This window comes from Bubalus bubalis, chromosome 15, assembly GCF_019923935.1.
Source record: "Bubalus bubalis isolate 160015118507 breed Murrah chromosome 15, NDDB_SH_1, whole genome shotgun sequence".
NCBI lineage: Eukaryota > Metazoa > Chordata > Mammalia > Artiodactyla > Bovidae > Bubalus > Bubalus bubalis.
Window position 1 is genome coordinate 16,445,599 of NC_059171.1, and position 12,052 is coordinate 16,457,650.

Consider the following 12,052-nt stretch of genomic DNA (forward strand, 5'->3'; position numbering starts at 1 on the left):
ATATGGTATTCCCTACCCTGGGCCCGGAGAGGAGGGCCAGTAGGAGGGGCTGGGGGCTTCAGTCCAGGCGGTCAGTCACCCAGAGAAGGGTCAGGAGAGGAGGGACAGCAGAAGCAACATGCCTGAGGCAGAAGGAGAGGGAGTTCCCTAGGCCCTAGGGCTCTGACTCCACACGATGGGCTTTGAGGAGGGCCTAGTGTAGAGGGGAAAGACGGCCAGACCCCAGGCAAGAGTGAGACTAGGAGACATGCTGTTCTCTTGTGAATTTCCCTGGTGGCAACCTTAATTCCAAGATGAATCAAGTTCATCTTCTTTTCTCCAGCCTTGCTCCAGGATGTTCTGGAGAACACAGTGAAGGGCCCCCCAAAGGAGTAGTACCCAGATGGGGGCTCATAGGGAGAGCCTCCCACGGAGATGGGACTTGGAGCAGCAGGCCCAAGAGCTGTGACCTTGATGTCCCAACCCTTCAGGAGCAGGCTCTGGACACGCCAGCTTGGGGACATCTGCTCCCCTTTGCAATAAGGGACTCAGAGAGGAGCCCTTCAAATCAATGTTCATTCCCTTGTCATCCTCCTGGGGGCACCTAGAGGATGGGGGCTGTAAGAGGAGAGGAGGGTGGTCTCTGGGAAGAAAGCCAAATAGCCTAAGCAAGGACTTGCAGGGTATAAATTCAGTCTGGCATCCAAAAATGATGCAACAGCTATATGAAAATTTGCTGTTGCCTCTTGAGAAAACACTTAATGAGGCATTGCATTCATAATGCAGCAAAGCTTCTTAAAATCCATCATTTCCCAACTTTCTCTCAGTCTCCCCCACCAGCCCCCCCACCACACCCTCCTTCCCAAGCCTCAGTCCCACTTTCCCAGAGCAAGTCTCCCGGCCTGCTTCCCTCTTCTGTTCAGCCTCTGCTCCCAGCAGCTTCTCCATGCCCTTTTCCACCCTAAATCCAAGGAAGGGAAGGAGCCAGATTCTGAGAGGCGCCGTCGCCGGGAGACCTGCAGGAGACAGGAATTGAGGGCAGGTGGTGAAAAAGCCCCCCAGCCTTTACAGTGCTCCCGACTTCAGACAGGCATGGACCCTAAAGTCAGGACAGGAGTGGGTGCTTACTGAGCTCAGACATAGCCCCTGCCCTCGGTGCAGATCACGGGGCTGCACTCGGGCATACAGCTCTGTGCCAAAGCCCCTAAAGACAGGCTGCGCAAGCTGAGTCTCAGTTCCAGGCTCCACACTGTGATCACTTGGGGGCCAGGGGGCACTTAGAGAAAACCCTGACTCCATGGGTCCAGCACTAGGGATCATGATTTAATTGGCTTGGGTGGAGGCCCAAGGCATCCAGGGGCATCAGCTATTTTAAAAATCTCAAGTGATTCCAATGTGCAGCCAGGAATGAGATCCATTAGACTAATCAATTGCCTGGGAGAGCACCCTGGAGCCTGGGAGATCCGGGCCACAGCCCCAGGCATAGCACTTCTTTCCCCTCCAGCTGCTGTCCTGATCCCACTGGAGGAAGAAGAGGAGGCACAGGCTAACATGAAACAGAAGATGGAGCCTCATTCATATCCATCACACAATCACATATTGAATAACTGCTTAATATGAACACTGCAGGGAAAATGGTAGGAACTGACTGAGGCATCCGCTTAGATGGGGCAGCCAGGCTTCTCTGGCGGTGACGTTGAAATTGAGACCTGACTGACAAGAAGGCGCCTGCCCTGTGAAGGTGCTGGGGCAAGCAGCGGGAACAGCAGGTGCAAGGGCCCTGTGGAGGCAGACAAGGGGCCTGGGGCTGGGGTGTCCTTGATGTAGAAGAAGCCAGGGCTGAAGTCTGCTGGGTAGGGGGCGCATCCTGGGGGATCTTGGAACTCGGGGAGGGCATGTCTCTTATGCTCAGTTCTGTGGGAAGCCCTTGGGAGGTTTTCAGGAGGGACTGGCAGGACCTGATTTCCGTTTCTAAGAGACACTCTGGCTGGGATGGGAAGGGTGGCTGGTGGGAAGCAGGATGGAGGCCCGTGATGGGTCCACTCCGGCGAGGCGGGGGTGCGCTCGGCTCCTCCACGTTGGGGAATGTAGGTCAGACAGCCCAGCCCCCTCAGCCAAGTTGCCAAGGCAGCCCCCTCGCCTGTCAGAGAAAGAAGCCGACTCTGAGATGTGTGGGCTCCACCGACAGAACAGTGTTGGCAGAGGAGGCAGAGATAACAATCGCCCAGGTGCAGGGGATCTGGGCTGCTGCCTGCGGCCCCCTCTATCCCTTTCCCGGAGCGCCTTCCCCCATCCTGCCACCTCTCCAGGATCCCCCAAGCAGGCCAGCCCAGGGCTAGGCCTTGTGGGTGGCTGGAGCAGGCAGCCGTATTTTAAGATCAGGGCTCAGGCCTCTAAATAAACACAGCCAGCTTCCCAGGCGCAGAAGGAGGGAGATGACTCCATTTCTCTTCAGCTCAGCGATTGGGAAATAAACCAGTGGCTCTGCCTGTCGCACACACTTAACCCTCGGCAAAGGCGGCTGTCAGAACCAGAGCCTCAGCCGCAGCCTTAGCAAGAAATAACTGATGTGCCCCAGACCCCAGCTTCTCCTTGGGGCACCAAGTTCACATTCCCATTCAAGGGAGGGCAGGCGTGAGGCCTTGTCCTTGATCCCAGGAAAGGCTGACAAAGGACAGGAATGGACACAGGGCCCCTGAGGGGCTGGGGCCTGTTTCAGTCAGCTGCTGAAGGAGACCAGGGAGAGGCAGAGAGGGAAGGAAGATGCTAAGATGGGGGCAGAGGGAGGCTTGTCAGAGCAGAGGCAGAAAAGAGGCTTGTGGACCCCATCGTGGAGCTGGTGGGCACTCTGGGGGCCTGGCAGAGCCCTGGTATCTGCAGGCAGGTGGGTGGCCATGGGTGTGGGAGAAACAAAGAGAACCAGAAGGTGGGAGGTGGCGGGGGGGGGGGGGTGGTGGGGTGCTCTCTCTCCCTGGGTAAAATCTCCCATGACCACAAAGGAAGAAGGAATGAGCAAAGAACAAAAGCAGACAGAGCAGAAGGAGGCAGGCAAATAAATAGAGCAGGGGAGGGAGGAGAGCCACATAGTCATCAAACCCAAGAGCTTCTGGGGGCAGAGGGACCCTTCAGATGGAAAAGGTGATTTATGCTTTAAGCTCAACTAGGAGAAGAGTCAGAGGCAAGGCCAAGGCCACGGGAGTGGCCAGGAGCGGGGCCCGTGCTGCAGAAGCCACGCAGACACATGGTGGTGAAGCAGAAGCAAGGCTGTGAGCTTCCGGGTGGCCAGGAACCAGGCAGGGCACAGTAAGGGGATGGGGAGAAGGGCAGAGAGAGTCACAGACATTGCTGCTAAGGGTGCCTGCAGAAGAGGGGGGGGTCTCACAGCTGCCACCAACTCAAGGGGAGGGAGGGGGTGGAAACACAGCGCCAACACACTGATCATGCGTGCATTTACACAAACACACCCTCAGCAAGGGCTTGTGCACTCTCAGCAGCACTCCTTTGGGGATAAAAGAGACCCAGGGGCCCCCCAGATGGCAGCCCGGCCAGGTGCGGGGAGAGCTGCAGACTTCCAGTGATAGATCCAGCAGACCAAGATGGAAGACCCAAAAGACCCAAGACCACCGACCCAAAGGAAACAGAGACGGAGACAAAGACAGCAGATACCAGATTCTCCCTCGCCCTCTATTTGTGTGTGTCTCTTTCTCCATATCTGTCTAGTCTGTCTCTCTCTCTCTCACACACACACACACACACCTCCCTCTCTAAAAACTTCAGACAAAAGAGAACGGAAGCTCATACTATAGCCTTTTCCACACTATTCTCCCTCCCGCCTGCCTCCTCGGGATCCCCGTGCCTGCAGAAGCCTGTAGGAACATGAGTGTGGAGCCCTAGTTGTAGGTAACACACTTGTACACACACACCTCTTCCCCATACCCAGAGGCCAGTGGCCAGCACAGGGACAGGGCACCTCTATATAAAGCCAGGCTTGGTTCCAGGAAAGTCCATATGAAACCAGCTCGAGGGTCCACCCCAGGCCCTCCAAGGAGTCCCAGAGCACTCAAGCTCTGCAGAGCACCTGTTTTGCTGAGGTGGCATTACCTGGGTGTTCTAAGTAAAATACATGCTGCCTGCAGTGGCCGGGGTGGCTGCTCTGGGAGTCCAGAGCCAGAGGGCTTTCCTGGGACCTGGAGCCCACCAGCTCCCTGCTAAGCTCACGCTGTGCTTCCCATCTTGTCGAATGGGGACTGAGCACGGGGCTGAAACCAAGGGGAGGGGGCTCCCCAGGGACTGTGGGTCCATTTCTCAGCTCTAACTCAGGGGCAGTGCTTTGAGAAACAATCGTAGGAGACCAAGAGCTCAAATCGGGGCCACAGGTCTCCTGGGGAATGCAGACATGGGTACTGCACACATCTATGCTGGATCCACACCTCCAAGTCCCCGTAGTGTCCGCATACACACGTTTCTCATTTCATTAGGCACACGGACCTGGTCACAGCCCCACGGAATACTACGCTGTATACAGCCCGCTGTACACATAGCTCACAGTCGGCCATTGTGTGCACACATCACAATGACAAGCCCCAGGTTCCCCTGTTCTGACACACTGTACACATTTCCCCCACTACCCCAGAGGTCCTATTTTTAATTAACACTGCGCAGACCGTGAAAAGCCCTACTTTCCTCAGTCTATACACACAGACACACATACAGTTCCCAGCCATCCTCTGAAGCTGGCACACCACCCCGGCCTGCACACACACAGTGCCCACACAGAGCTCCCAAACAGAACTCCGTGACTCCCTCCCACGCCGGTAGGGCCTGCGCTCCCGGCCCCAGCAAGCTAGGCTGAGCTCGACCTTGGGTTTCCATGCCCCCCGCTTCTCCCCACTCTTTCCCCATTCCTTTCCTCACCACCCCTCTTCCCTCGCAGCCTCAGGAAACTTTTCCGCAGGTCCCTGAAAGGGGGAAACCTGGAGTTCCTTGCGTCCGGCCCTTCCCCCCTGGACGGACACGAGTCGCCGGTCATTCCCCAGCTCGGCTCCGCCCGAGAGAGTCAAGTAGGGAAAGGTCACCGTAGGCAGCCCACTGCCTGCACCCTGGGAGCAAGAGGGTGGTCATAACAGCCTGTCATCAGGGGAGTAGGTGAGTGATCGGGAAAGGTGTTGGCTCGGCCTCGAGCCGCGGGCGCGAAGGGGTCTCCGCGACGCCGAGGCGGTAGCCTCTCCGGAGTCCGGGCGGCGGCCTCGCGCGGAGCTGGGAAGCGCGGAGCTGTCCGTTCAGCACCACCGCGCCGCGCCCCAGAGCAGGGCCCGCGCAGAGGCGCAAGGGCTCGGCTCCCGCTCCGGATCCCGCGGGCTGCGGCGCGCGTCGTTGTCTCTCCTCGGTGCCGAGGGGCGCGCGGATCTAAAGGGCGGGGGGGCGGGGGGAGGGTGGCTCTGCGAGCGTCGGGGCCACGCAGCCACCTGTGAGCCTCCCGCAACTGCGGACAGCGGCGGCCTCTCCGGCCGGAGACAGGAGGCGCTCGGCGGACCCCGCCCGCCTGCCGGGCGCACACACAGGCGCACACACACTCAGAGCACCCTCGCGCACACGCACAGCCAGCCGGCAGCGGCGGCCGCAGCGATGCTCGCCGGCAGGTCGGGGAAGTTTCCCGCCGGCCTCGGCCGCGGGCCCCAGAGCTCGCAGGTAAGCGCTTCCAGAACGCGCAGGGAGAGCCTGGGTAGCTCCGCCGGGTAAGGCGCGGCGCACGCGGCTCCGGGGCACGGCGCCAGGCGGGCGGGGGAAGCCCGGGGCGGAGGACGAGGGGGGCTTCAGTCTCGGGGGGCTGGACTCCGGCGACGCCGGGCCGGCCCCCTTACCCTGTTCTGGGGTTAAGGATTCGAGAGGTGGATTTCCCCGCCACCCCCCTCCCGAAGCTACGCGCCCCTCCATCTCGGCCCAGCCCTGCCGGTGCGCATCCCAGCTCTGGTCCCGCCTGTCTGCGGCGAGAGGGCGGGGGCGTCTCCTCGGCCCGCCCACGGGCAAGGTCAGCTCGCAGCTCGCGGAGCTGCTGGGGTGCGACCCCGGGCAGCGGAAAGCGACCGACAGAACCCCCAGGATGGGGGTGCGGGCGCGGCCATGCTAGTAGAAACATAACCCACCCTCCCCAACTCCAAGCCTTTCTTTGGGAGGCGGGAAGGCAAAGCCCAGAGAACGGTCCTCCCATCCCAGTGTCCTTCAGTACTCAGAGACCCGCTGGAGAGAACTGGGCGCGCTAGAGACGGATGGGGAGAAAGGAAGGGGTGCCCGAGCCCTGAGCGCCGGGCGCTCACCAGACGCGCTTGCTTTGGCTTACAGGTGTAGCGCCCCCGCGCGGCGCGGGCGGCCGGGCGTCTCCAGCATGACTGGCCAGAGCCTGTGGGACGTGTCGGAGGCCAACGTCGAGGATGGAGAGATCCGCATCAACGTGGGCGGCTTCAAGAAGCGGTTGCGCTCGCACACGCTGCTGCGCTTCCCCGAAACGCGCCTGGGCCGCCTGCTGCTCTGCCACTCGCGCGAGGCCATTCTGGAGCTCTGCGACGACTACGACGATGCCCAGCGCGAGTTCTACTTTGACCGCAACCCCGAGCTCTTCCCCTACGTGCTGCACTTCTACCACACCGGCAAGCTTCACGTCATGGCAGAGCTGTGCGTCTTCTCCTTCAGCCAGGAGATTGAATACTGGGGCATCAACGAGTTCTTCATTGACTCCTGCTGTAGCTACAGCTACCACGGCCGCAAAGTGGAGCCCGAGCAGGAGAAGTGGGACGAGCAGAGCGACCAGGAGAGCACCACGTCCTCCTTCGACGAGATCCTGGCCTTCTACAACGACGCCTCGAAGTTCGATGGGCAGCCCCTGGGCAACTTCCGCAGACAGCTGTGGCTGGCGCTGGACAACCCCGGCTACTCGGTCCTGAGCAGGGTCTTCAGCGTCCTGTCCATCCTCGTGGTTCTGGGGTCCATCATCACCATGTGTCTCAATAGCCTGCCAGACTTCCAGATCCCTGACCGCCAGGGCAACCCGGGCGAGGACCCCAGGTTCGAAATCGTGGAGCACTTTGGCATTGCCTGGTTCACCTTTGAGCTGGTGGCCAGGTTTGCGGTGGCCCCCGACTTCCTCAAGTTCTTCAAGAACGCCCTAAACCTGATTGACCTCATGTCCATCGTCCCCTTTTACATCACGCTGGTGGTGAACCTGGTCGTGGAGAGCACTCCTACCTTGGCCAACTTGGGCAGGGTGGCCCAGGTCCTAAGGCTGATGCGGATTTTCCGCATCTTAAAGCTGGCCAGACACTCCACTGGCCTCCGCTCCCTGGGGGCCACCCTGAAATACAGCTACAAGGAAGTAGGGCTGCTTCTGCTCTACCTTTCTGTGGGGATTTCCATCTTCTCCGTAGTGGCCTATACCATCGAAAAGGAGGAGAACGAGGGCCTGGCCACCATCCCCGCCTGCTGGTGGTGGGCCACTGTCAGTATGACCACCGTAGGGTACGGGGATGTGGTCCCGGGGACCACGGCAGGAAAGCTGACCGCCTCTGCCTGCATCCTGGCAGGTATCCTGGTGGTGGTACTGCCCATCACCTTGATCTTCAATAAATTCTCCCACTTTTATCGGCGCCAGAAGCAACTTGAGAGCGCCATGCGCAGCTGTGACTTCGGAGATGGAATGAAGGAGGTCCCTTCTGTCAATTTAAGGGACTATTATGCCCATAAAGTTAAATCCCTCATGGCGAGCCTGACGAACATGAGCAGGAGCTCGCCAAGCGAACTAAGTTTAAATGATTCCCTACATTAGCTGGGAGGGCTTGACATCCTCAAACCCACATTGCTGAGCTGTCTCTTGTGCCTCTGGCACACTCCAGGTACCCTAGGGTTATGGTGTGAGGAGTATGCCCAGCCCCAAAAGGGAGAGAATGCATGGGATCTGCACCCCAGGTTGCTTTTACAGTATTTAGGATCATTTTTAGAGGGTGGTGTGTCTGACACCATGCCTTTGCACTTTTCAGTGAAATGACACTCACTGGTCTTCGCATCGTGGGCATAAAATGTTCACCTTTCTGCCGGATGAGTACCACCTAGAATGCTAATTTCTCTGTTCATTGTGTTCTCTCATCTAGTGCTCATGGCCCAGGACTGTCTCTGAGTTGTTTGTGCTCCTGTTTCTGAGGTTGTCATGTGAATTCCATAAAAAAGCCCCCACGAATATGTCCTGTGGAAACACATCTGTGGGGCCTGCAAGGATAGGATGAGGTTTTGCTCACAGTCAGGTGAAAACAAAATCTCAATTATTTATCCATTGCTTTCATTTAGTTTTAATATCAAACAAAGAGAATGTGAAGTTAAGTAGACATGACCGATTCAAGTCTGTGAGTTGTTTTTGTCAATGATCTGTAGCCTTGTGACTTGCATGGGTACCCTGCTCACCTTTCAAATGATGTACACCCCTGTTCATCTCTTAAATGTTGCTCTTTAGAGAACGTTAGTTTGTTAAACATGTAGTGAAGACTGAAATTTTCCCCAAGAACAGATGCATTAGGGCTAGGGACTTCAGCTAAACATAGGCCAAATCACATGATGCTTGAAGATCTTTCAGAATCAGGCCTCATTCTTTCCTGGGTGGTTGCAGGGACATTTATTTCTTGCTGAGGTTACTGGTCTAGGTCATTTGACCAAACTTTGCTGTGTCTTAGCTATTAGCATGTTTCTGAAATGTTTCTTTTTTAAGGTGTTTAGAAATAAGATCGTGTTGTCTTTCTCAACTAACAAGTTTACTGTTGTATTGTCTTTCTGAGGCAAACATTGTTGGGCTGCTAGCAAGGGCAGTAGCTTAGAAAATTTTGTTACCTGCTCTGAAAGCTTAGATAAAGCTTTTATTTCCAAGCAGAGTTTACTTAGATAATTTTGCTTCTAGGATACGGTATGTAACACACAATGCTCTAATCACCCCAGAGTTCCTGGTATGACATGAACACCCTGTGGCATGGAAGTGTGTACTCAAAATATAGACAAGTGGCTTATCCAGGATGGAAATATTATAGTTCTTATTTCCATTTCAGCTGCCTTTTGTTGGGGGGAAGGTTGGTGGAGGCCAGGAGAAAGGAAAGAGTTGTAAAACAAAAAAGCATTGTTAATAAAATGTCATAAATAATTGCAAACTTCTTGAAAAGCTTGATGCTATTTTAAAGACCCTTAAACTTTCAAACTTGGGTTGAAGGTTAAGAACTCTTTGCTTTTCCAAAATGCCCTCCCTCCTTCTTCTTCAGTTAACCAGCATGTAGCATTTTGAAGGGTTAACTTGGGTCATTCTCTGTTATATTCTAGGTAATCAGATGGTGTTCCAGTTGGCCTCTGTTCTTCTTCTTTGGAAAGGCTACAGAATCCAGGGGTCCACACATGGAGTTAGGCAGGCTTTTTCTCAAGGGCTTGGATCTTCCTTAAAAAGGTCCATTTTGTCTCTTAGTTGGTTGAAGGGAGTACATACCCTTCAGATAGAGTGAGGATCTTGTCAGAGGCTTTATGTACTTGTAGTTGCCATGGCTACACAGAGCGGGCCATTTGTTGGATGAATGCACTAGTCACTTACGCCTTTGGGTCCCCAGTTCAAATCTCTCCATCAGACTGGAGCCTCGTAGGGAGCAGGGAGGCAGCCACCTCCTAGTGCTACCTGATCTACCATCTACTCTGCTTCTCAGAGTAAGGAAAGGTTTATCAGGAAAGGTGAGATGCCTTAGGGGCAACCAGCCAGCAAGTCAGAAGAGCAGGGTTATTTCTCAGAATTTGCACATGTAGCACTTGGCTTTGGCTGATGTTTGCAGCACCAGAAGGCAGAGAATTTATGAAATCATCTCCAGCTGCACTGGGGCAGGTGATGGTACAAATTCGTGAAGACTGTTCAGTTTGCCAAGGCTGATGGTATTGGGTCACTGAGCATGGTATCCACAGTCACTGACCAGAACACTTGTGAAAAGAGGAAACAAGGCCAGAGGCTGAATAGCTCAGTCACTCTCCTCAGTATTCTTTTTAAACAGGAAGGTTTTTACCACTGAAACAAAGATACTTCTAGTGGTTACTCTTTGCTGATATGAAAGCTGGAAAACTTGACTTTTCATTTTGGTGATGACTTGCATTTATCTGGTGCCTTTCATTGGGGGAATCCCAAAGTGCTTTAGAGACTGTCTTTTTAATATCTTTTGTACATATATATATATATACACACTCTTATAAAATATTATTTTGCCCATCCTGGAATTTCAGTCACTTCCAAGCATGAGAATAGCCTAATAGCATTGAGGACTCCAAGCAGTGGTTTCAGATAAGAGGGCGAGAAACCAACCCAGCTGGCTTGAACGCTGGAGTTAATTCCCACAGAGAATGGAGATGAAACTCTGATCCAGGGGGAAAGAACCCTTCCTTCCTTTCCCACAAAGTAGCACCGAGGTACCAGGTACACAGGTCACAAGAGCTCTCGGTGGTGCTTTGATTAACCTTGTCAGATAACATTTGATGGAGCAGTTTCTTCTGGTCCCTGAAACTATTCGGTGCAGGGAAGGAGTTGGGAAGAGGTCAGGGGAATTTTCTGTTCTGTTTCTGGAGTTGAGAGTATGATTATGAGCTGACAGCTTTGGCCACCAGGCTGCCAGACTGACCCATCAACCCCCTTTGGAGGACACAGACGAAGCTTCAAAGCACCTATGTCCAGCTGTGGGCTTGAGAACAGCTTCACTGCCAACACGTGAAGGTTGTTCTTTTCAATGCCACTGAGACAAAGATATAGGTCATGCTTTTCTCGAAATGTATGTGAAGAGCATTTTGAGAGTGCTGGCTGGGAAGTGACACCGTGTCTTTACTGCATAGATGCATGTTGGTTATCGTCCGGTGTTTTCTGTCAACCCCCTACATTTCCTGGCTTTGTTACCAAGGAGGGGCATGTTGTAATGCCGAGCTGATGTGTAGCTCCTAAGGTAGTAATTGGTATTTACCGCTTGGATTTGTTATTTCTACTCGTCTTAGTGTTCAAATAATGGAACTACCTGCTAATTCTTGCTTCACTTCGAAGAAAATGATATGTTATGCACTTTGGGATAGCTGTGATCTGTACAGGCTGTGTGTTGTCTCCTTGAAGGCTTAACTGGTATTTCTTGTATGTTTTAACAGCATGACTTGTTACAGAGTTGTAATTTTAAAAACTCAAGAATGCTGTATTTGTGCTGTCAGTTTTAACACTCATTAACGTGCTACTGTGCAGGCATTGATGCAACCCCGAGGAGCCCTTCTGTGCGACGGCTGCATTTTAGCCTCTGTGCCTTGACTCAGCAATGAGGGGTAACACTGACACACTCAGGACTCCAGCCTCGAAGAGTATGAGGATTAAATAGAAAATGGTTGCTGACACTCCCTTAGGGCACTTCAGTTACACATGGAGTGGCAAACACAACAAGGGCGTTTGACACTGGGAACCAGATTTCTTGAGAAAGTCTGGGCTTTTTGAGCATTTGTTGGGAAGGAAGAGGAGTCCATTCTTCTTTGGGGGTATGGAGAGGTGGGGTCCTTTTTTCACCAGGACCTGGAGCAATCAGCCTGCTCTGTTGTAGGAATGGTTAAGAATTATTGGAGCCCCTGTGAAACAGACACCCCTGGTAGGGTTTGTCTCCCCCTCCTGTCTTGTTCAGTACTACCAACAGGTCTGCTAGGGCCAACTTCACCCCACCTGGTTGCCATGCCCCCCACTGCTACAGTGCCTCCCTGGCAGCAAGTTGGGGTCCTGGGTAACCAGAGTGTCCTGGCTGGTTTGCTATGACTATTGCTGGGGGAATTGGCCCTTAGTACCTACTTAACGCAGTAGTGACCTGGCCTATGGGGTTTCCCCAGTGGCTCAGTGGTAAAGAATCTACCTGCAATGCAGGAGATGCAGGTTTGATCCCTGGGTCAAGAAGATCCCCCTGGAGGGAGGTATAGCAACCCACTCCAGTATTCTTGCCCGGCAATCCCACAGACAGAGGAGCCTGGCAGGCTACAGTCTGTAGGATCCCAAAGAGTTGGACACAACTGAATG

The 12,052-nt window shown here is 54.3% G+C and overlaps 1 protein-coding gene across 2 annotated transcripts; it reads left to right on the forward strand.

Annotated features, from left to right (window-relative positions):
* Positions 1-4,724: 4,724 nt before the first annotated feature.
* Positions 4,725-9,155, forward strand: KCNS2 (potassium voltage-gated channel modifier subfamily S member 2). 2 transcript variants are annotated; one of them, XM_044928555.2, is made up of 2 exons: positions 4,725-5,124; positions 6,319-9,155. In XM_044928555.2, exon 2 carries the CDS (start codon positions 6,362-6,364, stop codon positions 7,793-7,795), a length of 1,434 nt encoding a protein of 477 aa, XP_044784490.1. In that variant the 5' UTR covers positions 4,725-5,124; positions 6,319-6,361; the 3' UTR covers positions 7,796-9,155. The 2 variants fall into 2 exon arrangements, with proteins under 2 accessions (XP_044784490.1, XP_025120860.1); XM_025265075.3 differs by lacking the exon at positions 4,725-5,124 and adding an exon at positions 5,407-5,667.
* The last annotated feature ends 2,897 nt before the right edge of the window (positions 9,156-12,052 follow it).

What these genes read in the sequence shown, in the direction of transcription:
- KCNS2 (XM_044928555.2), top strand. Translation starts at nt 6,362, where the DNA reads ATGACTGGCCAGAGCCTGTGGGACGTGTCGGAGGCCAACGTCGAGGAT.